The sequence below is a fragment of the Aspergillus pseudotamarii genome (assembly GCF_009193445.1).
Source record: "Aspergillus pseudotamarii strain CBS 117625 unplaced genomic scaffold BDV38scaffold_5, whole genome shotgun sequence".
NCBI classification, from domain to species: domain Eukaryota; kingdom Fungi; phylum Ascomycota; class Eurotiomycetes; order Eurotiales; family Aspergillaceae; genus Aspergillus; species Aspergillus pseudotamarii.
The window spans coordinates 576210-600374 of record NW_022475019.1 but is presented as its reverse complement, the minus strand read 5'-3'; the positions used below and the strand labels follow the sequence as shown (position 1 = coordinate 600374).

Below are 24165 nucleotides of genomic sequence, written 5' to 3'. Positions count from 1 at the left end.
CGGAATCTCCATCTTCAGAATCCTCAAAATCATACCCCGCACTTTAGCTTCAACTTTCCATTGAGGTCATGCGTTCCCCATGTTTTTTTTTTCCTAAGGAATTGAGTTCTGTTCGCTGACCAAAGATTAAGGCAGAGAGTGCTTCGACAGGGGGCTCAGGCCCCCCCTAAGAAGCAGCTGCAACTTCGTACCGTGGTTGACTTTGAATTGCTTGCCGCCATTCTGCGTGGATGAACAAACGGCGTGACCTTGTGTGGAAAGCTAGTGATGGGCAGCCGACGACGCCTCCCCACAGAACTAAAAGCGGTGCTCGCCAGGATTAAGGTGCAGAGTATGACTTGTCAGGATACTCAGCGTTCCTGACATCACCTCTCAAAGTTGTTTACCATGGCCTGACACCAGCAACCTGCATCTGGTATCATATGTATGTGTCCGTCTCTTGAAAGTATGCGACTGGATTGCTTGTCCGAAACTCCGTCATAGTACTGGAGGATTATGCGTGTTCTATGCTTTTATTGCAGATGCTACCAAGGAAGGATGCGGAGGCTCTTCGGCAATTCTATGACCGACGGTCCAATGACTGATGAGCTTTCGAGGTAAGTTCGCAAAATGACTTCACAGCACCTGGACAGCTTTTCACTGTTCTGGTTTTTTTGAGACTACAGCTGAAGCACCTTCTACCTATAATATCACAAAACGAAACACTTATACATCAATCAAGCATCATTGGTCTAGTGGTAGAATTCATCGTTGCCATCGATGAGGCCCGTGTTCGATTCACGGATGATGCACTGATCTTTCTTTTTGCTCTTATACTTTCTGGATATCTCATACTTTGTATTTTACTTTTTAGTTGCCTTCTCTGAAAGACTAGTTGAAAACCCAAATTACGCTCGTGCTAGACGTTCAAACCTAGCCGGGGCTCTTGCAGAAGATCGTACGTGGTTAGGAGTAACGCCTACGGCTTGTCTTGTAAGACGCAATCTTTACAAGCTACTATCCCTCTTTATTATCTATCAATGATAATACCCAAATCCCAAATCAAATAATTCAATTCGCATGTTTTCTAGCACTGATGGTTGACATCTATCTACTATGCTATTGGAAAATCTATTGATTATGTTGAAAGATCGCCCACCACCCTACTAAGGACCCCCTAGTTGAGGGAGAACACTTTGGAAAGGGCTATTGATGGAGAGCAGTTGGATGCTTCTTTTACAGCCTTACCTGTTATCAAGGTACGAGAGAGGCAGTTGGATGCTCAACTCTCTGACTGGCTAGGAAAGATAATAACAAAGACTGCACCGCTACTTCCCCGGAAACTAGATGCGAGCGGGATGAGGGCCCGCGGCGTACCCTCTCTCTCGGTTGTTAAAACGAGAGAAGGTACGGTGAACCCTAGTGACCCATGGAGCATCGATCGATAAGAATAAGGCTGCAACGTATGCGCCAAACAAGTTGGGAAGCCATTCTTATCGTTTTACCAGGCGGTGATATCTTCCACCTCTGCCTCTCCGAATGTGCTGCTCTTGGTTAGCTTATTCACCCCGTCCACTTCCACAGCCCCGTCAACTGGAGCTTTGGACATGATGTCCGGCAAGACTTCGCGGAAGAACTCCAGAATGTAGCGGTTGACTTGCTCAAACTGGAGGAGGAAGGCATCGTGGCCCTCGGGACTTTCGATTCGTTTGAGACGTGAGTCCGGAATGCCGGCTGCAATCTCTTTCTGCTCCTCAAAAGTGAATAGACCGTCACTCTCAATTCCCAAAACCAATGCTGGCTGTTGGATTTGCGACAGGGCCTCACGGACTGAATCACTCGATGTCGGGCTAGCCCGTTGCCTTGACACGTCATGAGTGTCCAGTTTGCGTGTGATGGCAATGTAACAGTTAGCATCGAACCGTTTCACAAATTTCTCTCCCTGGTAACGAAGATACGACTGGGCGGAGAAATAGGTTGGCGGACGCTTCTGACCGCTCTTTAGTTCGGTATCAATGGTTTTGCTGAAGGTTTTGGTTCCGGAGAACTGGGGGTCCATGTACTGAACTTCAGTCTGTTGCGGTGTGGGGGCGGTGGGAGAGCTGCGTCCACTAGGCGTCGAACGACCGCCTTTGTGCCCATCATTATGAATAGCCCAGTGCTCATTCGGGGGTGTAGGCAGCTTTTCAGTGCCCTTGATGTTTTGTTGCTTGGTAGGATCCGGGACATTTCGCCCAAACCGAGATTCAAACGAGTTGCGGCTCCGGTAAGTAAGAAGAGCGGACATGCGAGCTGCACCAAGACCAGTAGCAGGAGGATCGTCAAAAGAGTAATAGCCGTCCTCGTACTTAGGGTCGCTATAGATGCTTTGGCGCTGGGCCTCTCCCCAACTTATGCACCATGCGGAATGCCGCGGAGAGGTGGCAATCGGCACAATCGCTCGTACATAATCTTTACCGAAATAGGCATACTCCAAAGTGAGCATACCGCCCATGGAGCCGCCCACAACTGCAGCAATCTGTCGGATACCCAGATAATCCAGAACGATCTTGTGGATCCTATACCTTTGTGTGAGTTGCCTTGCACACTTCGAAATTCCCCTTACAACCAATCACATACCTCACGTCATCACGGACTGTAGTAAGTGGAAACTCCGGCCCATATAATCCCTTTTCGGGATTTCCATCCTTGTAGGTCACGGCACTGGCGCTTCCGTACGGGCTGCCCAAGCTATTCAAGCAGATCACGAAAAATCGAGATGTGTCGAAGGCCTGCCCGGGACCACCCAGAAGTGGACCCCACCAATCTGCGACATCCGCACTACCGCTCAGAGCGTGACAGATCACCAGGGCGTTGTCTCCGGTCTCGGACAGTTGACCTCGCGTAGTGTAGGCCACAGGGACATTGTACAACGTCACACCCGATTCTAAAGTGAACGAGGGGATCGAAACAAATAACTGATCCGTGATGAGGTTTGAAAAGGGGTTCTCAGGTTGAGAGTCGAGTCTCTCTACGGGATTTAGTAGCTGTTCATGTTCATAAGTCATAGTGGGGCACGGGAATACTGACGGGGTTGTGCAGGCACACTGTTCGATTCAGCGGCCATTTTGAACAATTTGTTCAAGGACAAATGAATACAATTAGGATCAAACAAAAAGGAAGGTTTGCGGATTGAAATAAAGAAAATATGTGACAAACAAAAGAGATGGGGGAAGAAGATCAGAAGGAGGGATGCACAGATCTCACATTATGACTCCTTGGAGCCTGACCCACTAAAGGTGCGTATTCGTCATACGAAGCCAATGGGAATCCGGGAAATTCCTTGACCCCGACCTCGGCGGCTCCATTGTTTTTCCGTCCCTGGTAACTTTATCCCGCGGGATTGCCACTCGGACCTGTGGTGCTCTTCGATATGCCGAGAGATCCTACCATGCTTACTCCGGAATATACTACTCTATGTAGCATCCAATTGTACGTACAGGAGACAAGCATTATAATTTAAATTACTACAGTACACCAATCATAAATCTAACACTGAAGACTATTGTCATCAATTCAAACTGAATATATCGCCTCCTTCGGGTCCATCTTGTGCGGTCGTTATCCTCGCGGCTGTTGACTTGTAAAGTCGAGGCAAGTGGACATCTTCGAAGCTCTTACCATGTTGGATCATGTCAGCAAGTCCTTTTGCAGTCAGGAATATCACTGGCATGCCGTGACCATCAAATCCGGCACAAATATATTGCCCGTGTCTACCGGGAACCTCCCCCACATGAGGACTAGTATCATACGAATACCCCATAACTGTTACAGAAGATGGTTTGTTAATGTCAAGCTCATTCTCAATGGATATCTTCCAGCTTGGAAATACTCACTGCCTGTCCAAATCTCCTTCACGTAGGCCCCACTATCCTCCCAGCCCCTGAATGTACGCTGCATAAAGCCATTAAAATAGTCCTTAGTTGGTTCTATCAGTGTGCTATCATCGACCACCCCAAACCACTGGTCTTTCTGACCTATGAATGTGCGTTGGGCACCCCCAACGATGATACTTCCGTCCGGCCTCGAGATCAGGTAGCTGCCGCCGCTTTCGCCGGTCTTTGTGCCAATACCATAAGAGTAGGGCAAGAATGGAGCGGTCTTACCCTCCGGGATCCCAATATGGCAACATATTCCACGGCAGGGAACTATACTAGCTGAATACTCGGGCAGCAGGCCCGATGTGTATGCATTTGAGGCGTAGACAACTTTAGACGTGCGGACGGATCCCCGCGGGGTATGGATAATATGACCGGAATTGTCAGATACTACGGAAATAACCGGGGTGAATGCCTGAACGTTAACGGCAGGCGAGTCCACAATCTTCGAAAGGAGACCCAATATAAGCTTGTAGGGCCACAGGGTACCTGATGTGTATGAGAGGCATGCTTTGGCACCTTGGATTCCGGAAACCTGTGTAGAATGTACGTCTTAGCTGAATAGCTTTCTTTGGGCGACGATAAAGAAATGCCCTTACCCCTTCCGCATTCTTTGATGATGTGTAGTGTATGTCGTCTGCAAAAGCCAGACCTCGTGACACTAGGTCTTCATAATTCTTTCTTGCCTTTTCTCCCGCCGCTTCATCCAAGTAAACGCTCAGACACCGAGTTATGTTGAAATCACAGTCAATGTTTTCTTCCGCAAGAAGATTCTTGAATGCTTTTATATGGCTAAGTTCAAAGTTGGCCACCTCAGCTGCAGCATCCACCCCATGTCGCTTTATATAGGTAGGGATACGGTCATACAAGTCGGGCCGTAGGTGGCCACCTAGAGTAATAATCAGGATGGCTAGCTACAAATTGATGGTCTAAGCAACCTACCATTGCGACCAGTTGCACCAGAGCAGATCTGTCTTGCTTCAAGGATAGTAATCGCAGGGTGAGGCGTATTGTGGCCTTCCAAATGGTTCAGGAGGTGATATGCAATGCTAACACCAGAATAGCCGGCCCCTATAATGACGATATCACTCTGGTCTGGAAGAGCTTCTGTGCTCCGGAGCTCATCTAGTGGGTGAGGTTCCGTGCGCCAGAATGGCCGAGTAGGATTATCAACTGGCAGGAAGGAGGGAAGATCTTGATAGGGTCCCATGTTTTAGATTATTCTTTAGAGATTGAACGGTTTCTGCCACTTTTGTTGCTCCTTTAATAGTTTTCTGTCAGAGTACCTGGTAGCTAGCTGAGTAGTGATATACGAACACCGAACACCGATGTCCTAGTATTATCTCTATGCCGAAGTGATAAACACGCTACTAATGCGGGGTTATCTCATCCAAGCTTACGAATTGCTCACTTTTATCAATCCAATATAACAATGTCGCCTCTTTACTTATACTTATCTTGTCTAGCTTATACTCTCGAATTTCCTTGCCTCATTTGTGAACATGAATTAAATACAATGAGACTCTACGTTGAACTGAGATCCTTCATACCGTACTCAACTATAGGAAGCCAACACCGCATCAGCCTTTTCCTTAAACCCGCTCATCGCAGCTCGATATAGCTCTGGGCCCAAACTAATTCTCGCAACCCCCAACTCCTTCACCTCCGGTACAGTCAAAAACCCATCTCGCAGCACCAACTTCACATTCAGTCTCCCCTGAAAAGCCACAACCAACTCCTTAATCTCCTCCCTTGACACTCCCCGTCCACCCGCACCACCCCAAACAAACACGGTACAAGCCCCGGCCCTCAAAAAAGCCCTCCCCCTCTCAATAGCATCTTGAATATTTCCCGGTTTGCTACCAGGGTTATCCCCCAGGACATCCGTCCGCGCATTGACCACAAAATCAGGAACGCCGAGCTCCGCAGCAGTCCTAACCGCCAGTTCAATCCGCGCCACGGCCTCCGACAAAGGCCGTAACTGTCCCGTAGTACCGTCTAGATCTTCAAGGTTGCATCCCACCGCGCCCAGGTTGATGATCTCCTTGATCGTTTCAGCGACGTCTGCGTAGCCGTCCTGGAGGTCAACTGTTAGGGGAAGCTTTGTCGTAATTTCGTCTGAGTCTTTGCTTTCCGGGAAGCTGTTGGGCTTCAAGATAGCTGCTATGGAGCGAACGGCAGCTAGGTTTCGGGGCAGTGTTAGAGCGTCATCGGAGAAGCCTTGGGAGGCTGCGATTGCGTAGCTTGCTGTTGCGATTGCTTTTGTGGAGGGGTGGTTTGCAATTAAAGAGGCTGTTGCTGCGTCGTATACGTTTGTGAGGAGGATTGGGTGGCCTGGAGTGTGGAGGTTACGGAAGTAGATGGCTTGGTTGTTTTGGGCGGTTTTGATTGCCATGATTAGACAGTTGCGGGGATGGATTTGATTTGAAGGCAAGTAGGGATAGGAGCTTGAGTATTGTGGTCAGAAGAATACCAGAAGGAAGGATGTTAGGCGGTTTATATTATCGGTGAGCTGAGTCACCGTGTTAATAGTGTTTACGTTGTATACATGATTGTTGCTGCCAAAGTGACCAATCACAGTGAAGCTGTACATCAGGCTTCTCGTATTCCGATAATTAGTGCTGGAATGATAGTCCAATAAATTCAATGCGAGACTAATGAGTGTCGTTGTTTTATTCATGTAGTAGTACTATTTCTAGTGGATTCCAGACAATACGGCAGTAGTGGTTGTGTAGTTACGTGGATTGCTGTACAACATCCGGGGAGATGTATGGGTGGGTGGTATCAAAATATATTTGTGTTGGTAGTATTACAATCCGGCGTAACTAGGACCATCAATATGAACAGAAAAAAGTAATCAAGAGGATAGGTACTTGTAACAGTAAGATTCTGTTCATTATTCTCTATCTCAGTAGAATATACCTACACAGTAGTCATCGGGACATAGTTCGTTTTAAGGAGAATTAACAAAATGGAAGCATATTCGAGAAGTCAATCTGGGAAGGCGTTAAACCCGAAGGGTATGGTCATTGATGACATTAATCCCTATCCGGTTAGCGCGCTACATCATTCCGCCCAAAGCTTTGAAACCCGCAACTCGGGCTGGAGTCCGACCGCAGGGGCAATCGCATCGCAAACTACTATGGCCCTGACAATTCCCACGACATCAGCTCCGTGAATTTACCCTTACGTACTATCTTACATGACCTCGTTTCTAACAGCGCGCGATACCCGTCATCATGACCGATTACTCAACATGGAAAGTGACTGAACTGAAGGCGGAACTGAAGCGGCGCGGCATTGCGCAGACCGGCCTCAGAGTCAAACAGCAATTTATTGACAGACTCGTGGAGGAAGACGCCAAGGATGACGAGAGTCCAGTCGCAAATGAAGAGCCTACCGCGACACAAGATGTTTTTGAGGAGTTACAACCCGCCGAGGAGAAACAACCTACGCCGCCTCCCGTGGACGCTGCGGCAGAGTCACACGACCCCAAGCCTGAAGACCAAGTGCAGAAACAACAGCAGGACCAGGAAGTCCCAGGTACTAATGTTAGTGAAACTCACGCCGAAAAGAAGACCACAGATGTGACACAAGATGATGACGCGACCACCGAGAAGAACCAGCAACAACCGTCTAAGTCGGAGCCTGCAGAACCTGCAGAACCTGTAGAACCGGCAGAACCGGCAGAAACAGCAGGAGCCCAGCCTGAAACTGACACTTCGATGCAACCGGTTGAGCAGGCTCCCGGAAATGTGGAAGAAAAGGAACCTACACCTGCGAGGGAAGAAAGCATAGGCCAGACTGACTCTGCTGAAAAGATTGCGCCAGTTGCTGCACCCCCCTCAGAATTGACTACTGGATTGTCTACACCACTCCCTGCCGAGGAGCTTATTGAAGACTCTCGGAAAAGGAAGCGTCGCAGCCAAAGCCCTGTTCCTACACCCGAGGCACTGGCGAACAAAAAAGTGAAGCTTCCAGCGGAAGCCCCTAAGGTTCTCTTGCCGGAGGACAGAGGCGCGATGGATATTGATGGGGACATCAAACCTGACGAGACTGTTCCAGTTTCGCAAGAGACTTCAGAAGAACATGTCAATGTTAATCAACCTGATGAACAAGCTCCCGTGCCTCGTGATGACTTACACCCTCCTTCTAGTACCGACAACTCGCGAAGCAAGCAGAGTACCGCGCCGAAACAAGATGTTCGTTTCAAGGGCCTCTTTGCAGCTGGCGAGACAGAGGAGGCCCATCCTGCATCCCCGCCCGCTGATACCATAACCGAGGAGACGGAAATTGAGCCGGCCTTGCATGTTGCGACAGCAGCACTGTATGTGGGTGGTCTGATGCGCCCGCTTCAACCGGCTGCTCTCAAGAGTCACCTTATAAACATTGCATCACCCCCCGGGGCTTCGCCTGATCCCGACATCCTTGTTAATTTCTACCTGGATTCCATCAAAACACATTGTTTTGTCAACTTTACAAACGTTACGGCCGCGTCTCGTGCCCGTGCTGCTCTTCACAATACTGTTTGGCCTAACGAGCGGAACCGCAAAATTTTGTTTGTGGACTTTATTCCCGAACATAAGCTGCAACAATGGATCGATACGGAAGAGAATTCTCGTGGACGTAGCGGTCCTCCAGCTCGTTGGGAGGTAAAGTACGACCGGACTGACGACGGAGTGGAGGCTGTCTTGGAGGAAATCGATCCGAAGAATGCGGGATCCCGTCAAGCCCGCGGACCGGCGCCAAGTGACTTTTCTCGGCCCCCACCATTGGGTCCACGAGCGGATATGGAGAAGAAGGACCGACGTCCTAGTGGACCTGCTCAAGCCGAGCCCAGCTCTCGACCTGGACAAGGATTCAAACCACTCGATGAGCTATTCATGTCGACTACCACCAAGCCTAAACTGTACTATCTTCCTGTCCCTCGCGACGTGGCGGACCGACGTTTAGACCGATTCGATGATCTACTGCGAAAGGGTTCGTATCCTCGTCCCGGCGGCGACGAAACTCGCCGGATATCATTCGAGGACGGCGACTTATTTGTGGATAACGGCCCTGAATTTGCCGGTCGAAATCGGCGACGAGGTGGTCGCGGGCGAGGTCGAGGTGGATTTGGGGATTCCTGGAGGGGCGATCGACAAGGTCGTCATTAAAACACGGTTCTTGGACCGGTGATGATATCATGTAACATTTGGACTCCGTTCTCAGATTAAAAATCTGACCAAGCTATGGCTGATTTTCTCGTGATGCTGGCTAGGGTTTACAAAGTGTACAATATAGGGCTGAAAACTGCCGGATAAGCGCTTGAGGAATGTATATTACTGAAAAAAAAAAAAAGAAAGAAAAAAGAAAGAAAAGAAACAGAAATCATGATGAATGTTGTAGATATTCTTTCCGGTTTCCCGCCCCATTATCCTCTTGCCATCTTGTCCTTCAAGTTGATTTTCAATAGTACGTGCTTGATATAGCCTTAGTCATCGGAGCTTGGGAAAAAGCTTAGCGTTTCTTGTGCCTGCTGGCCCTCATTCTTGATTGGGAGCCAATCCTTCAAATCCTGAGGCGCAGCGCATACCAAAATAAGTTCTTGGGAATGATCACCGCCACGATGAAATGCTCCACAACGTTTTGAGGGCCAAAAATGAGGGCCAACATGGACAACTATTTTCGGAGAGCCAAGTGATCAGCCTTGTGGACAGTCTTCTTTGTTTTCTGCCTATAGATTAGTTCCTGCCGATCCCTCAATAATTTTTTCTTTTTCGTTGTCGTGCGTTGCTCTTTCCTTCTCTCTTCACCACCTGAATCAGATCACCGATGCGATATCCTTGTAATTATTTCAGGGACATTGTGGAGACACAGAAACCCCCGTTGACGTCGCGAAACCGACAAAGAAGAAAGAAAGTACCTCAAGGTGGTTCCCAGGGGGCCGGCCTCTTCGGAACCAAACCGGCGGATAAGATAGCGCTGCCTGCTGCCCGCGGATAAACATCTCAAAAAGTATTTACTCGTTCTAATCACACTTTCTCACCACCTTTTGCTTCCTCAACCAACCGAGGCCTGTACTTAGTTTCATTACAGGTCTCGTGATCTGGAGCTAAAATGGGCTGGCCAGTGTGTAACACGACACTGGAAGAGGGGACCAGTACGCTTCCCATTCTTGACCTGTCCCTTCAAGATCACTAGCTGACAGAAGACGAAAAACCACAGTTGTGGAGGAAGATTTGTGGAATGGCGGCATTACCTTCCACCAACTCTGCGAGATTGTTGGCGGCGTGTTCGCGCTCATAGCCGCAGGGGTCTCCTTTTTCCTGATTATGTGCCATGCCACGCATTACAGCAAACCCATTGAACAACGACAGTATGGCCCCCCCCCCCAAATCTCTGTTACCGCACTCCTCTTCCTCCGCTCCCTTGGTTTCATGATGGTAGACACTAACGGTATTGCTTGACACATAGTATTATTCGAATCCTCTTCATGGTTCCGGTTTATTCCCTCGTCGCATGGCTCAGCATCTATTTCTACAGAAACTCGGTTTACTTCTCCGTGATCGGCGATTGCTACGAAGCGTTCGCAATATCTGCTTTCTTCGCCCTGCTCTGCCATTACATTGCGCCAGACTTGCGGAGTCAGAAGGAATATTTTCGCGGAATTGACCCAAAGCCATGGGTCTGGCCACTAACGTGGTTTCAAAAGTGTTGCGGAGGGGAACGAGGGGTATGGAGGATACCACGAAGCGGATTGACTTGGTTTAATGTAAAGCGCTTACGGTACCTCGAAGTTCTTGAATAGGGTCATCTATACTAACCAAGCCGTTTCACTTAGATCGTTTGGGTGTCTGTCTTTCAGTACTGTCTACTGCGTGTGCTCATGACTATCGTCGCGGTCATCACGCAGCATTTCGGTGTGTACTGCGAGGAATCACTTAATCCAGCCTTTTCTCACATCTGGGTATGGTCTATGAAACTGGATGTTTTCCGATCTTAAAATTAATTAGGCTAAATAGGTCATGGCCGTCGAGTGTATTGCCGTCACTATTGCAATGTACTGCCTGATTCAGTTTTATATCCAGATCAAAGATGACATTAGCCAGTACAGCCCCTTCTTGAAGATTCTTTCGATCAAGCTCGTGATTTTCCTCTCTTTCTGGCAAAGCGTGAGTGCAGTTTTTGTGCCGCACCCTCGTCCACAATGTCTAATCTGGGGTTCAGATATGTATTAGCTTCCTATTCTCCGCGGGAGCGATCAAAGCCACAAAAACAATAGCAGAACAGGATCTGAAGGTGGGGCTTCCCAAGTTGCTTATCTCTATTGAAATGGCTATATTTGCCGTCCTGCACCTATGGGCCTTCTCGTGGAAGCCCTACTCGATCGGAAACACTGCAGTCGAGGTGACCGACTTCTACGGAAATGGCAAAGCAACCTACCAAGGTGGGCGTTGGGGCATGAAGGCCCTTATCGATTGTCTTAATCCTTGGGACCTCGTGAAGGCTATTAGCCGCAGCATACGCTGGCTTTTTGTAGGCCGGAAAAAGCGAATGCTCGACCCTAGCTATCGAACCCACGACGAAGCGATTGGCCTTGACGGTGCTGGTGAAACCAATGCGACAGCCTACCAAGGCGCGGGTGCAATGATGAGTAGTGGGCGACCAGGGCGCTATACTCCCAATGAGGAAGGGGAGGATCTCCTTTCAAATGCACAGCCGAATCCAACAGCACAACCTGAAGGCGATCTGGGATTGAATCCTCCATCCTACGACGATGTTGATCATGGCCACTACTACCCGTCTCACAACAGATTGAGCAGCTCGGCCTTACTGGATCCAGCGACCCACTCACCACGGCCGTACTCGCCGTATGATAACCCTTTCAACAACCCTTATATTGTTCCATCCGACTCGGAATCCGACCATCACCACACGAGCCCTACAGCTTATCACAACGCTCCTTACCCGCCGGATGCCCTACAGGAACAACCGCCGATGCCTATACCTGAATCGTATCACCCTCCGTCCCAGGGTGGGGGCAGGACAACTCGGGATGTCTAGCCAACCGTAGGCCTTTGAGCGCAGTGCAGCACTAAGTTCCAGCTTGAGCGCTCTATGTTGATCTCATATCATGTGTAATGAAGTCACATGTTTGGCGTTGATTCCATGCATGGCTTGCTTTATGTTCAGAATACCCCCCATATATGTTTTACCATTTGCTTCATTTCTATGCATGGTCATGGGACGAAGTCTTGAGACTATGGCCTTTTGGGCTTTTTTTTTCTTTTTTGTATATGATACTCTTTGACTTCAGGATTCAATTGTACATGATTATATCTAAATACCCTCGGGATATAATGGAGACGAGTCTAATAGACAGACCCCACTATCTTTCATGCTAACCTCTACATTTCGGAAGACAAGTTACAGGAGTCAAGATAACAACCTCGTGAGATATTGTCTTCATTCCTCATGATAAGCTGTTCTAATAAGACCAAACGCTGCTATAAACCACCTAGGGTTTAATTTAATGATCATCACAAACCCTAAGGCTAACAAACTTGTTGTAAATCTAACCATCGCTTATCCGTGGGCTATACCATCACGGGCGAACAGTTCTTCCTCGAATCGGCTCTGCATAGACATTTGTGTCTTTCGAGACGCATTACTTCTTCTTACATTGGTTAGAATCGCGGTTCTCTTTCCTAGCTCGCGCATGCTGTTGATGCTGCTGCTTAGTTGACCGAGAAGTGCCACTAGGTGAACATCGTTGCTCTGAGCGAGGACCTCTGCGGAGAAAGCGCTCTGTTCTTGAGGAGAGAGGAGGGATAGGTGTGAGAGGAGGGAGTTGATGTTTCGGAGGATCGGGTGAGATAGAGTCGTCGTTGATGGTGTTGTATTCTCTTGGTTACCACCTTCAGATGCTGGGGATATACTAGCGACGTACGATTTTATCAACGAGATTCGGGACTCTAGTGTCCGAATGGCATTTAATCGAGTATTGAGACTGGCGATCACTGCGAAGATATACACGTTAATAATTGAACGTTGGTTCTGCGCACGGGATAAACTCACGTTCTTCTTCATCCGGCGAGAGCACCACAGTATCTGTTAACTGTTCCTTCTTGTCGGTTTTCTTCTTCAGCACTTCCTTGGCTGAGGAGAGTGCGCTCGGGCCTTCAACGGCTGCATTCCTCGCAGTTCTAGCGACAGTGTCGATGCCTATCATCTCTGCCTCCCCGGTCTCGACGAAATATGGCAGTTCCCGGAATCGTATGCTCAACGACTGTTCTTCGCCGTCGACTTGCATCGTTTTCTCGCTCTCTGCGGCATTTTCGCCCTCGTATACACTCTCGTAGACTGTTAATGGTAATTTACCGCCGTTTACCGACGCGCCCTTCACTTGAGAGGGGTGGAATGCGAGAAACACCGCGGATTCGTTATAGTATTGGAGGATTTGGCGATGAATCGGGAGATGAGTTGCGTCTGGACCGGACGGGGGAGCTGTTGACCACCATCCGACAATATCAAGGGCAGGGACTTTATGTACATCCTTGACTATGACATGTCTTGTCAGCCGGAGTAGATAAGACGGGGGTGTGACGTATGTTGGTGTCTTACATTGCTTGACTCGTTCATTAAACCATTCATTTCGTAGTTGGGGCTCGCCGTTCGGGCCTTCTTCCACGATACATTCGAAAGCGTGCTCTAGTGTTATCTCGCGCCCGTTTTGTTGCCCGAGCAGAGCTCCGAGGATTGGGCCTCGTTGCGACCTTGCGGCATGTCTGGTAATGTGGTCTGAGATCGTGAGGAGGATCAAAGGGTGAAGTTGGATATGGAGGCCTGAGTCGGATGACTTTTGGGATACAAAGGAATTTAATTGTTCTGTCATCTTGGAAGTGGGCGAGAAACAACCGAGGGGGCAACAAAATGGCTGTTCCTGGTACTATAGGTAGGCTGTTGGAGGTTCATTTGTACAGGAACGAAGCCATGGAGAGGGCGGAGCTATCGTCGCTGTTTGTCGTGTTTGCATGGAGCTTCCCCACCATCACAAACGATAGATGCGGCGTTCCTGAGCAACCATCTTCTACTATCTATCCATCAGCTGTGGGAGAGGGTCGCTAGTGAGTGAACCATTTTCGGGCAAAATGGCAGTACCATCAACGTATAACGAGGTGAAACTTCACCTGCAACAAGTCCAACGCGACCCCTCCGTTCGCTTAGACATTCCCATCATTGACAAACTGAAGCTGCAGCTTACAGAGAGTACGGACAGCAGTGTCCCTGCAACTCTCTTGCCGCTGATCTCTCAGCTGCTTCCTGTACTCCAAGAGGATCCCACTCCTATCACTACTCTTGCTATCAAGGCTACAGCATATACTAGCTTCACTGACCTTCGTTCGGTCGATCCCCCAATTGATTTCATTGCGGGCTTCAAGGCACCATCGCCACCCATCAACTCTCTAGCTTTAGCTTTATTGAGCAAGGCCGGACAGGCGCCCAGCGACGCCGCCATAGTGGCTGGTGACTCTGAGCTGGTCGCTTCTTTGGTGGAACTCTGGCTCTCGACTTCTTCAACCGCTGTCGCTCAGGCTGCTTTTGATGCTATATGGGCACTACTAGAAGTTGATCTGACAAGCCCCTTAGAAAATGGGGAAGGTTCCAGTGAAGGGCAAGAGGCTACTGGAGGGCAGGGTCTCGTATGGAGGAGGGTTTTCACCGACAGAGACGTTTACGGACGCTTATTCTCATTGTGCAGCCTCACCGAGAACGGCTCTGGAAACCTTTCGAAACGCGACAAAACCGTAGCCCAAGGCCGGCTGATGGGCTTTCTTGCGAAGGCTGGCAACCTGCGCTGGGACATTATCTCAAGCTCACAAATACCGGAGATTGAGACTAGATACAATAGTAGCAGCCTTCTGCATTTTGCGGCTTGTGAAATGGTCGATAAAACTGATGTTCTGATGCATATGACCTCGTTGAACTTCTTCCATGACCTCCTGGAGATCCAAGCCCCTGGTCTTACTGCTCGGTCCTTTGTCCAGGCGGCATCTACCTTCTCGTCCCCCGCTCTTGACTTCCTTATCTCGCACAACATACATTCATCTCTTCTGAGTTACTACTTGGACGAGTCGAAATTGGATCCCGTGGATCTGAACTATCTTTGTGGTCCTATCATGGCTTACGTTGCGCAGTATGCAGAGTTGTATCCTAATCACTTCCTACAGAATCCCAAGCATCTATTAGACCGAATCCTATCACGGATTTCCGCATCGGTGACGATCTCATCCGCTCAATGGGCGCATGGGCCTGTCCCAAGCGGCCAACTCAACGTGCTTTCCTGCATTCCCCGAGTTCTGCTTGTGGAAGCCACTAAACAGGGCTTCAATCCTGTTCTTGCTCTTCCCACGAGCCCACCCAACAAGGAGGCATTAGATGTATTGAGCAAAATTCTCCACGGCCCTTCCAAACTATACCTTCCCGATACGATGGAGCTTAATACATCTGGTCAGACAGCCACAGATTGGCATAAAGAGGCCGCAGCAGCTCGGATACTTTACTTTATGTACTTGAACCAGCACAGCACTTTCTGGACGGATGTCGTTGCTGCGGCTGACATTTTGGCCATGAAGGATGTCTCTCTAGCAGCCATTTCATTCATGAGAGCTATTATCACAGCGAACTGGGAGAAGCTTTCCGTGGAAGTAACTTCTTCTGTTCCAGGCACATCCCAGTACCAGCTTCCTTCTGAACAGGGCTTAGGCAGTCTGTCCCCAGCTTCTCAAGGAGTGCTTCCCTCATCGGGTGCCTGGGCAGTTCTCACCCCACCAGCTTTGACCGTTCTGCTACCTTATCTTTTCAAGGCACCCCGCTCGTATGCCGAGTTTGTTGGAGGTGGCGCAGGCGATTCGCAAAACGCAGTCTGGAAAGTTGCAACAGCGAAATACGAGGTGCTAGTGGCGTTACACAATCATCTCAAGGAAGCAGGTGGTGATATGGCAGGATTCGAGGATATTATGCGCACCCTTCAGCAGAGGGTAAGCGAAGGACCATGGGGACCAGTAACGCAGAGTGGAAACCGGGTTGAGACTGTTGGTCTATAAAGTCTGTATTGCCAAGCGATGCATGCAGCATCAATACTGTACCGTTATGTCAGCGCTGGGAGCGTCCTTTTCATTACTACAGCAAAGTTTACCAATTAAGATTATAATCAAACTGAGCATCACTATATCCCGCTACCCATCATTCCATTCTCTTGATAAATAGTAGGGTTATATCTCATAAGCCCTGATTGCCCTCTTGAGACCCATCCGGGAAGGCGGTGAGTCGAACCTCCGCCGTAACTTTTTTTCTGATCGCCGCAAACTACTCCTCATCCATCATTTCTGCCGCAAAGAAGCCTCGACTCCAAATTATCACCCCAAAAACTCAGGACAATCCCAGCACATCTATAACAAAAGTCCACCCTTCAAGACATACCCATGTCCCGGTTCGGAGCGAAGAAGGGCAGAAAGCTGCCCGGCGCAGAATTTACATGGGACAATGACCCAAACGGGGAACCAGACACTGCGCCAACACCCCTCTACCCTGTACGTCTCTCTAACCTTTGACCTTGCGCAACTGAAATGCAAGCAAAGCCACTACAAGAAAACAAGAAGGAGTGCAAGAAACTTATACGGATCTTTCTTCTATTTCCCAGAAATACACCGTCCCCCAAGCCCGATCCCTAAGCGAGCGCGAACAAAAGCAAGTTGATCTGTATCGGGCTCTTCGCGAGCAGTTTCACGATGGTCCCTATTACTCTGTTCTTGATCCGGGATTGTCGGGTAGGAAGTCGAAGGCGGCGAAACAGCATTTCGATCCGTTCCACGGCATGCCGTCTTATTCGGGGAAGTATCAGAAGAAGAAGAGGGCCATTCCGAAATTGAGTGGGCGGCCTTATAGTGAGTTTTCTCTCTTTCTTGTTTTCCTTTGGCGTATAATTGGAGAAGGGGAAGAGTGGTTGTTAATGATGTTTGAAATAGTCATGAAGTTCTTCCCCCGCGACGATCTTTGGGAGGTCATTCAGCCAAACTTCAAGGCCGGTGCGGCGATGGATGGGTTCGTTGCGAAGATGGTGCGGCCGCCACTTAAGCGCGGATTCGAAGATGATGACGAGGAAGATGAAGATATCGGGAAGCGACGGAAGACGGGCGATGAGGATGACGAGGGTGGTGAGAATGATGATCTTTTGGAGCCAGATGATGAGCAGGGTGAGGAGGAGATTATGGATGATGACTTTGAGGATGACGATGATGAGATGGGTGGCGACTATAACGCTGAGCAGTACTTTGACGGCGGCGATGATGAGTATGGGGATGATGGATTCGGGGATGGTGGTGGCGGCGGCGATGAGGATACTTATTAAAGCGGGAGAACGCTTGAACATTCTGAGATACCCTTTTCTTTCTTTCGAATATGGTTTCTATTCTATGAGCGGTGTTTTTATATATCATATATATGTATGTATGGATGCATTTGCATGGTGGAGCGGAATTGCATGCTAGTTCCCTTTTGAGAGGGGATGGTTTGGTTCATCATTTACTCGTAGGGATGAATGAGCTGGAATGTGTAAGAGGGGTCTGTTCCTTCGCTCCAGGGCTCCTTAGCAAGGAAGCTGTGTGAGATATGAGGATCCTAGGCCATCTCTTTGACATGGTATATATATATATGCTCGGAATGTACACCACGAGGTAGCACTTTCCACGCGGTAGACTGACACCAAGCTGCCATCGCTGGAGTAAAGAATTTTGAATTATGACCTAAACTATTTTTCTTGCTTCTCATTCTCATGTTGCATACTTAGTAGAACACCGACTTTCACAAGTATTTATTATTCTAGGACAACCGCAACCGCAACTGCCAGAAAAGGTACCACATGATGACTCGGCATATCCATGGCAAGAACATAGCCAGGATAGGATAGAATGGAATAGAATATGTACTCATTCATATGTTTGGCTTAGTTGCTCGCGATCAACGTCAAATTGTTACTACGGCAGAGACTAAGTTGTTGCCAGCTCGACTTGTTCGCATATTATTCTCTAATGAATATACGCACTCAACAAACATGGCCCTTCTACCCGGGACTAGTACTTCGTAGACAGTACCTTCTCTCGGACCTATGAGGTCATCTCATCGTCTCCAGTCATCAAAGTAAGGTCATCTCTAATCAAGATTGTTAACTGGGTGTAGAGTCCTTCAGCCAAGCTCCTGGACTGTACGATGTATGAGATGTTCAGCTTGGGCCAATCTTGCACCGTGGAATCAATTACGCTGTGGCAAATGGTAAGAATCAGTTTGGATAGAATGAAGAGGTCTTTGTGTATAAATTGCGTGGATCGGGCTCCTAAGCTCCACTATGACAGTTGGCGTCGGAGCTCGACCGATGTTATCAATGTAACCTCATCAACCAAAAATCAAGGCTTACCCTAACTGATCAAGTCCAGCCAGATAGTAAATAAACCTTATAAGTGTATATGATCGGTGATCGTCCAGTAGCGCCATGGAGTCCAACTGTCTTAGCATCATTATATAGATCTCGTTGCTGTGATGTCGCATCTCTGGGCACTTCAATGGCCAGCTCAGTGGGACTTATACAAGGCCTGGACTTTGAATTCTCCAAAAAGTAGTAGGATACCATGAATGCAAACGGAAGTCGAGTAAACTTTGCTATCTTGAATGATTTCATAATAGAAGACTTGATCCAGATCGTGTTGTTCAGAGAAAAAGATATTTAAGGGCTACGTTTCTCTTCGGCCGTCGTTACTTCCTCCTCAACCCAAATTTCTATTCTCCTCTAATAAGACGTAATTCTAAGTCCAATTCTAATTCTATTACACCCACGCTCAACATGCAGATTACTAAGTCGCTCATTGCAACCACCGTTGCACTCTACACTTCCGTTGTTCTCGGAGAAACGGTTAAGGTATAAACCCCCAACCACTCGGCAAGTCTAATATTTGACCTAAGAGCTGACTATCTACTGATTAGATTGCCTATACCTCCAATGGTGACTTTCACCAGGAGGATATCGAAGCAGAAAGGCTCACAAAATTAAAGCATCCGTAAGTTCCCATTTCCACACTATTTAGGTACATTGCTTACTAACGGTTGGTATTATAGGGGAGTCTTGACTGATATCCAAAACACAGCTAACTGCGTTTTGTGGAGGTAAGTTCACAGGTCACATATAGTATTTAGTCCTGCTTGGGGTCGCTTGCTTATACCGCACTTTAGCCATCACCCTAACCACCCTCCCGACTATCAGGTTAAACGGGGCACAAATATCATTATCCCGCCGAAGCAGCTTGATTACATCTACTGCTATGAGCCGAACGGTGCCTGGGTCAACTACGTGTGGTAGTTTAACAAGAAGGAAGACATTCTTGTTCTACTGAGTAGGCTTTGCTGGAGATGGACCTGCAACGGGGCAAATGAAATGAGGCCTTTGTCACCCACTCAAAAGTAACCTGGCCGTGGTATAGGTTTTCTCCATATTATAGGTTTTCCTGTGCCTTCATGAGAATGCAAAAGGGTCCTTATATCTATCACACTACCTTCGTGTATTTTGCAACGCGTAACCACTTAGTAGTCAAATTACTCTGGCCCGACACCTCTGAACGTCATATCTCTGTCAGCTATTACTAGTGACCAATAAACTGCCTTTAAAGATTATTATCTTCACCGAAACACAGCACTCGTTTTTACCAATTTACCATATTTGTTGAAGGGTTTGTCTATTTCAAGATCTATACGATAAAAACATCCACAATAACCTAGGTGTTGTGAACTTTACAACTTATCAGAAGTAGACTTATACCACCGACCTGCTGAATAACCTCATGAATGCAGGAGTATTGAGCACTGTCAACAACGGTTTCTGCAATGACCAGCGAGTCCCTATTGTCTTAATATGAATGATTATGGCCAGAGCTTTAACGAGTCCAGTGTCAGCCACACCGATGAGGGCAGGTGTCATACATGGCGTAGAGATATATAGCTTGGCGGGATTCATGAATCATCATGGCTGAAAATCTAGGATAACCTAGATTATTAATTAGCTTTAAAATTGAGCGGCAGAAAAGCATTAAACTACAATAAATGGTATAAAATGAGTTCCTTACACAGAGTGAAGCGTCCATGAGGCAACAGAGTACGAAGGTTATGGAGTATAAGAAACAACAACGGATGCATAATCACATAAGCCACCCTTTATGACAAATCATAAATAATGCAGCGACTTCGGCCTGACGTCATTCCGTCCCGCCGGCGAAAACCGCAAAAATGGAGGGGTTATCAAACCCCAATACAAGACGAGCAGCGCGATAAAAGCACCTGCATGATGAGCCAGGATCAGGGATCAGGACCCCGTAAACGGTCTGCTCTCATTCTCTATGGCTCAGAAACCGGTAATGCCCAAGAGGTGGCCGAAGAGCTGGGGTCTTTGGCCGAGCGCCTACATTTCCTGACTCAGGTTTCGGAGATGAACCATGTCAAGCCAGTGCGGTCTCCCCCCATCTATAGCCATGGCGGTCACATAGAGTCAGGGCTAATGGTGGTATCCAGGAGAAATTGAGCTCGTATACTATTGTTGTCTTTGCTATCTCGACAACGGGGCAGGGAGATCTACCTGCTAATGCACGGACGTTTTGGAGATCTTTGCTTTTGAAGAGGCTTCCGCCGACGTTTTTGGAGGGCGTTAGTTTTACGTCGTTTGGGTTGGGGGATAGTTCTTATCCTAAGTGAGTGTTTTTTTTTTTTTTTTTGTGAAGTTGATATCTGAATTTGGATTTGAATTGGTTTCTAACGTGTGAAAAAAGGTTCAATTGGGCTGCGCGCAAGCTGTGCAAGAGATTGGTTCAGTTGGGCGCAAGTGAGACCTGTCTTAGTGGAGAGGCGGATCAACAGCATCCTGAAGGGTATGTCGATAGTCAACTACCCTATGTTTCTACTTGTCGTATTGATGCACTTCCAGACTGGAAGGAACATTTATTCCTTGGATAACGGATTTCCGCAAACACTTGCTGGACACATACCCTCTTCCTGAAGGCCAGCATCCGATACCGGATGATGTCCAATTACCACCAAAATGGGTGCTGCAATTACAGGGTCAACCCCCAAGCTCCAATGCGGACCCTGTTGTCTCAGGAACAGGAGTCGACGATTCAAAGTCCCGACTAGAGCATGACCTCCGCCCAATCCCAGATACACTGACTGCAACACTCATCCAAAACAAACGGGTGACACCTCCAAAGCACTGGCAAGATGTACGACACGTCTCCCTGACAGTTCCCGACTCCGTCACCTATGTCCCCGGCGACATGATCTCCATCATGCCCAAGAACTTCGCCGAGGACGTCCAAGCCCTGATTCAGATGATGGGCTGGGAAGACCAGGCCGATCAGGTGGTCTCGCTGGTCCCTGCTAATAGCCAGCACTCCGTCGAAGACCTACCTTTACCACCCATGCCTAACCTGGAGTCGTATCCGAAGCTGACGCTACGCGCGCTCATCATGGACTACTTAGATATTCGAGCGATCCCTCGCCGGAGGTTCTTCTCGGAGATTTCTCATTACACTAATGATGAAATGCAGAAGGAGCGATTACTTGAGTTCACTAATCCCGAGTTCCTGGATGAGCTCTGGGATTATACCTCGCGACCGAGACGCAGCATCCTGGAGGTTTTACATGAGTTCGATACGGTGAAGATCCCATGGCAGCATGCGACATCGGTGTTCCCCGTTCTCAGAGGGCGACAATTCAGCATTGCCAGCGGAGGCGAACTAAAGCGGACACCCGAAGGCGGCGCCAAGTTCGAGCTATTGATCGCTATCGTGAAATACAAGACCATAATCAAGAGAATCAGAGAGGGTGTCTGCACAAAGTATATATCGGTACTCCAACCGGGGAGTACCCTGAAAGTGCATCTGCAGCGTGGAGGCCTGAATTCATCGTTGGGTCAGCTATCTGGGCCAACGGTTTTGGTTGGTCCCGGCACTGGAGTCGCGCCGCTACGGTCTATGATTTGGGAGAAAGCTGCCTTTGTCAAGGCGTATAAGGAGGAAAATCGTGGGGCTGAGCCGACCATTGGGCCTACCATTCTTCTCTTTGGAGGACGTAACCGAAATGCCGATTTCTTCTTTGATGAAGAGTGGCAGCAGCTTAGTAAGTTGGTTAAATTGGAGGTCTTTGCAGCGTTCTCCAGGGACCAGAAACAGAAGGTCTATGTACAGGACGTTATCCGAGATAACTTTGGATTATTCTTTAGACTCTTGCATGAGATGGCTGGGTCAGTATATGTGTGCGGCTCGTCAGGACGAATGCCGCAAGCTGTCCGGGAGGCGCTGATTGAAGCATTCCAGCATGGTGGGGAAACCGACGCAGAGCGCTTTAGCAGAGAAGAGGCAGAAGAGTATTTGCTTGGCATGGAGAAGTCTGGCCGGTACAAGCAGGAGACATGGTAATCGTTAGATCTAGGAATCACATGCTATGGACGTGACGAGATTGAGTGAGTATGGACAGACCCCACCGAACGAGGGCACGATTCAATGAACAGAATAGAGAGACATCTACGTACAATGAGTATGAATCATTTCCCGTAGTCCGATACTCTAAAACATCAATTCAATTCCTAGCCATTCGTACATATAAGCCTTGGGCATGTCGTAGTAACCTCGGTTGGAAGCGGAGGGGCTGAGGCGGAAATGGGAAGAGGGCGTCGGGCCGCGTCGGCGTAACAGCAGCTCTCCGCCCTGGAAAGTCAAGTCACCTGCTTCTGTTCTGCCCCGGATCTGCTCCGACGCATCGGTCCTCATTCACTACCCTCTTCTACCTCCCTTTCTACTCCTAAACGGCTTTCGCCCTCCATTGGCTTGACAGATTAAAAGAGCTTCACAGTATCGTTCATAATGGCCAGCGGTTTGCGCATTTTGGTGCCCGTCAAGCGGGTGATCGACTACGCGGTAAGTTTTTGTGCTCTCCGTCTTCGGTGAAAAGAGTCACCTCCGGCCGCAAACTCACGACCGAAATGCTGGAGGGGCTTACGCTCACATCGCCCTTTTAATGCTACCGAGCCCAATGTGACAAGCTGATGCCAATGACTAATTCCCTGAAAATTAGATCAAACCCCGTATCAACAAGGCCCAGACCGGCGTCGAAACCGCCGGCGTCAAGCACTCGCTCAACCCATTCGACGAACTCTCGATCGAGGAGGCCGTCCGCCTCCGTGAGCGCAAGGGTCCTCTTAAAGTCGAGAACATTCTCGCTCTCTCCGCGGGCGGAGCCAAATGTGCTGATACCCTCCGCACGGCGATGGCCATGGGCGCCGACCGCGCGTTCCACGTCGACGTCGCCGACTCCAACGATGGGGGCCTGGAGCCTCTTACCATCGCGAAGATGCTGAAGGAGGTTGTCAACAAGGAGAACATCAACCTGGTGCTGCTCGGGAAGCAGGCTATCGATGGCGACCAGGGTCAGACCGGTCAGATGCTCGCGGGCCTGTTGGGCTGGCCGCAGGCGACGCAGGCTAGCAAGGTAGATATCAAGGATGAGCAAGGAACAGTGGAGATCACCCACGAGGTTGACGGCGGTGTTGAGACTCTTCGGGCTAAGTTGCCTCTCATCATTACTACCGACTTGCGACTCAACGAGCCGAGGTATGCTACTCTGCCGAACATTATGAAGGCCAAGAAGAAGCCGTTGGAGAAGAAGACACTGGCGGACTTTGGTGTGGAGGATAAGAAGCGCTTGAAGACGCTGAAGGTCACTGGTAAGTTCTTCAGTTGCTGACGCTTTTTTTTTTCTTTTGTGTCAGGGCTAGCGTGTTAACTAAACTCTCTGCAGAACCCCCGGCCCGCCAGGGTGGCGGCAAGGTTGAGGACGTCGATGGATTGATCGGAAAGCTGAAGGAGCTGGGTGCTCTGTGAATCGTATAGTCGGTTAGTGTATGTTTATGATTACTTAGACTTCGTCTACGAGTCAGTAGACCTCTAAATTTCTCCATGTTCAATTTCTCAGTAAAAATATAATTTTCCTGACGTGTCGGAATCCACTACTGCATCGATCAGACTTTTATAAAAGTTCTAGATAAATCGACCTCGTGATGTAGTCACCACGACGTTTCACTCCCAACGAAAAACCACCCTTACATGTTGACACGAACCCAGGATAGATCATCTCTAGCGAATAATTGCCCAAGCCGTTCTAGCGGGCATAGAAACTACCCACTAGCCCCAAGCTAGCG

At 48.7% G+C, this 24165-nt stretch overlaps 10 protein-coding genes and 1 non-coding gene across 11 annotated transcripts; 7 read left to right on the top strand and 4 right to left on the bottom strand.

Annotated features, from left to right (window-relative positions):
* Positions 1 to 720: 720 nt before the first annotated feature.
* BDV38DRAFT_t41 lies at positions 721 to 791 on the top strand. The gene has a single exon. It is a non-coding gene; the product is annotated as a tRNA-Gly (tRNA).
* Positions 792 to 1034: 243 nt separating this feature from the next.
* met2 (homoserine O-acetyltransferase) lies at positions 1035 to 3161 on the bottom strand. The gene has a single exon (XM_032053440.1). It carries the CDS (start codon positions 2471 to 2473, stop codon positions 1481 to 1483), a length of 993 nt encoding a protein of 330 aa, XP_031918334.1. The 5' UTR covers positions 2474 to 3161; the 3' UTR covers positions 1035 to 1480.
* A 368-nt stretch (positions 3162 to 3529) lies between these two features.
* BDV38DRAFT_278438 (NAD(P)/FAD-dependent oxidoreductase) lies at positions 3530 to 5106 on the bottom strand (the record flags this gene model as incomplete). The annotated part of the gene is made up of 4 exons (XM_032058717.1): positions 3530 to 3783; positions 3855 to 4431; positions 4496 to 4785; positions 4839 to 5106. 4 exons carry the CDS (start codon positions 5104 to 5106, stop codon positions 3530 to 3532), a joined length of 1389 nt encoding a protein of 462 aa, XP_031918333.1.
* A 176-nt stretch (positions 5107 to 5282) lies between these two features.
* BDV38DRAFT_236247 (isocitrate lyase/PEP mutase family protein) lies at positions 5283 to 6345 on the bottom strand. The gene has a single exon (XM_032053439.1). It carries the CDS (start codon positions 6289 to 6291, stop codon positions 5452 to 5454), a length of 840 nt encoding a protein of 279 aa, XP_031918332.1. The 5' UTR covers positions 6292 to 6345; the 3' UTR covers positions 5283 to 5451.
* A 602-nt stretch (positions 6346 to 6947) lies between these two features.
* Positions 6948 to 9213, top strand: BDV38DRAFT_236246 (SAP domain protein). The gene has a single exon (XM_032053438.1). The coding sequence runs from the start codon at positions 7136 to 7138 to the stop codon at positions 9050 to 9052; it is 1917 nt and encodes a 638-aa protein (XP_031918331.1). The 5' UTR covers positions 6948 to 7135; the 3' UTR covers positions 9053 to 9213.
* A 176-nt stretch (positions 9214 to 9389) lies between these two features.
* BDV38DRAFT_236243 (organic solute transporter Ostalpha-domain-containing protein) lies at positions 9390 to 12380 on the top strand. The gene is made up of 6 exons (XM_032053437.1): positions 9390 to 10038; positions 10104 to 10254; positions 10353 to 10650; positions 10720 to 10845; positions 10901 to 11050; positions 11106 to 12380. The coding sequence occupies exons 1-6, from the start codon at positions 9996 to 9998 to the stop codon at positions 11940 to 11942; spliced, it is 1605 nt and encodes a 534-aa protein (XP_031918330.1). The 5' UTR covers positions 9390 to 9995; the 3' UTR covers positions 11943 to 12380.
* BDV38DRAFT_152743 (COP9 signalosome complex subunit 6) lies at positions 12155 to 13870 on the bottom strand. Its single transcript, XM_032051657.1, has 3 exons — positions 13503 to 13870; positions 12957 to 13439; positions 12155 to 12898 (listed from the first exon to the last, which is right to left on the bottom strand). Exons 1-3 carry the CDS (start codon positions 13771 to 13773, stop codon positions 12465 to 12467), a joined length of 1188 nt encoding a protein of 395 aa, XP_031918329.1. The 5' UTR covers positions 13774 to 13870; the 3' UTR covers positions 12155 to 12464.
* BDV38DRAFT_236239 (uncharacterized protein) lies at positions 13823 to 16107 on the top strand. Its single transcript, XM_032053436.1, has one exon. The coding sequence runs from the start codon at positions 14030 to 14032 to the stop codon at positions 15983 to 15985; it is 1956 nt and encodes a 651-aa protein (XP_031918328.1). The 5' UTR covers positions 13823 to 14029; the 3' UTR covers positions 15986 to 16107.
* A 175-nt stretch (positions 16108 to 16282) lies between these two features.
* On the top strand, positions 16283 to 17412 carry BDV38DRAFT_236237 (DNA-directed RNA polymerase III subunit C31). The gene is made up of 3 exons (XM_032053435.1): positions 16283 to 16471; positions 16582 to 16825; positions 16907 to 17412. Exons 1-3 carry the CDS (start codon positions 16364 to 16366, stop codon positions 17287 to 17289), a joined length of 735 nt encoding a protein of 244 aa, XP_031918327.1. The 5' UTR covers positions 16283 to 16363; the 3' UTR covers positions 17290 to 17412.
* A 1362-nt stretch (positions 17413 to 18774) lies between these two features.
* On the top strand, positions 18775 to 19287 carry BDV38DRAFT_278432 (uncharacterized protein; the record flags this gene model as incomplete). The annotated part of the gene is made up of 4 exons (XM_032058716.1): positions 18775 to 18849; positions 18915 to 18988; positions 19047 to 19094; positions 19161 to 19287. The coding sequence occupies 4 exons, from the start codon at positions 18775 to 18777 to the stop codon at positions 19285 to 19287; spliced, it is 324 nt and encodes a 107-aa protein (XP_031918326.1).
* A 978-nt stretch (positions 19288 to 20265) lies between these two features.
* tah18 (NAPDH-dependent diflavin reductase) lies at positions 20266 to 23848 on the top strand (the record flags this gene model as incomplete). Its single annotated transcript, XM_032056688.1, has 7 exons — positions 20266 to 20424; positions 20490 to 20665; positions 20744 to 20842; positions 20899 to 22365; positions 22840 to 22885; positions 23043 to 23691; positions 23766 to 23848. The coding sequence occupies 7 exons, from the start codon at positions 20266 to 20268 to the stop codon at positions 23846 to 23848; spliced, it is 2679 nt and encodes an 892-aa protein (XP_031918325.1).
* Positions 23849 to 24165: the final 317 nt, after the last annotated feature.

Bases quoted from the DNA above. Each gene is read 5' to 3' on its own strand.
- BDV38DRAFT_236246 (XM_032053438.1), top strand. From the start codon at position 7,136: ATGACCGATTACTCAACATGGAAAGTGACTGAACTGAAGGCGGAACTG.
- BDV38DRAFT_236239 (XM_032053436.1), top strand. From the start codon at position 14,030: ATGGCAGTACCATCAACGTATAACGAGGTGAAACTTCACCTGCAACAA.
- BDV38DRAFT_236237 (XM_032053435.1), top strand. From the start codon at position 16,364: ATGTCCCGGTTCGGAGCGAAGAAGGGCAGAAAGCTGCCCGGCGCAGAA. The intron at 16,472-16,581 runs GTACGTCTCTCT...TCTATTTCCCAG, and splicing joins CGCCAACACCCCTCTACCCT to AAATACACCGTCCCCCAAGC. The intron at 16,826-16,906 runs GTGAGTTTTCTC...TGTTTGAAATAG, and splicing joins ATTGAGTGGGCGGCCTTATA to TCATGAAGTTCTTCCCCCGC.
- BDV38DRAFT_236243 (XM_032053437.1), top strand. From the start codon at position 9,996: ATGGGCTGGCCAGTGTGTAACACGACACTGGAAGAGGGGACCA. The intron at 10,255-10,352 runs GTATGGCCCCCC...CTTGACACATAG, and splicing joins AAACCCATTGAACAACGACA to TATTATTCGAATCCTCTTCA. The intron at 10,846-10,900 runs GTATGGTCTATG...TAGGCTAAATAG, and splicing joins CAGCCTTTTCTCACATCTGG to GTCATGGCCGTCGAGTGTAT.
- met2 (XM_032053440.1), bottom strand. From the start codon at position 2,473: ATGGGCGGTATGCTCACTTTGGAGTATGCCTATTTCGGTAAAGATTAT.
- BDV38DRAFT_236247 (XM_032053439.1), bottom strand. From the start codon at position 6,291: ATGGCAATCAAAACCGCCCAAAACAACCAAGCCATCTACTTCCGTAAC.
- BDV38DRAFT_152743 (XM_032051657.1), bottom strand. From the start codon at position 13,773: ATGACAGAACAATTAAATTCCTTTGTATCCCAAAAGTCATCCGACTCA. The intron at 13,440-13,502 runs GTAAGACACCAA...GACATGTCATAG, and splicing joins TAATGAACGAGTCAAGCAAT to TCAAGGATGTACATAAAGTC. The intron at 12,899-12,956 runs GTGAGTTTATCC...ATATCTTCGCAG, and splicing joins CTCGCCGGATGAAGAAGAAC to TGATCGCCAGTCTCAATACT.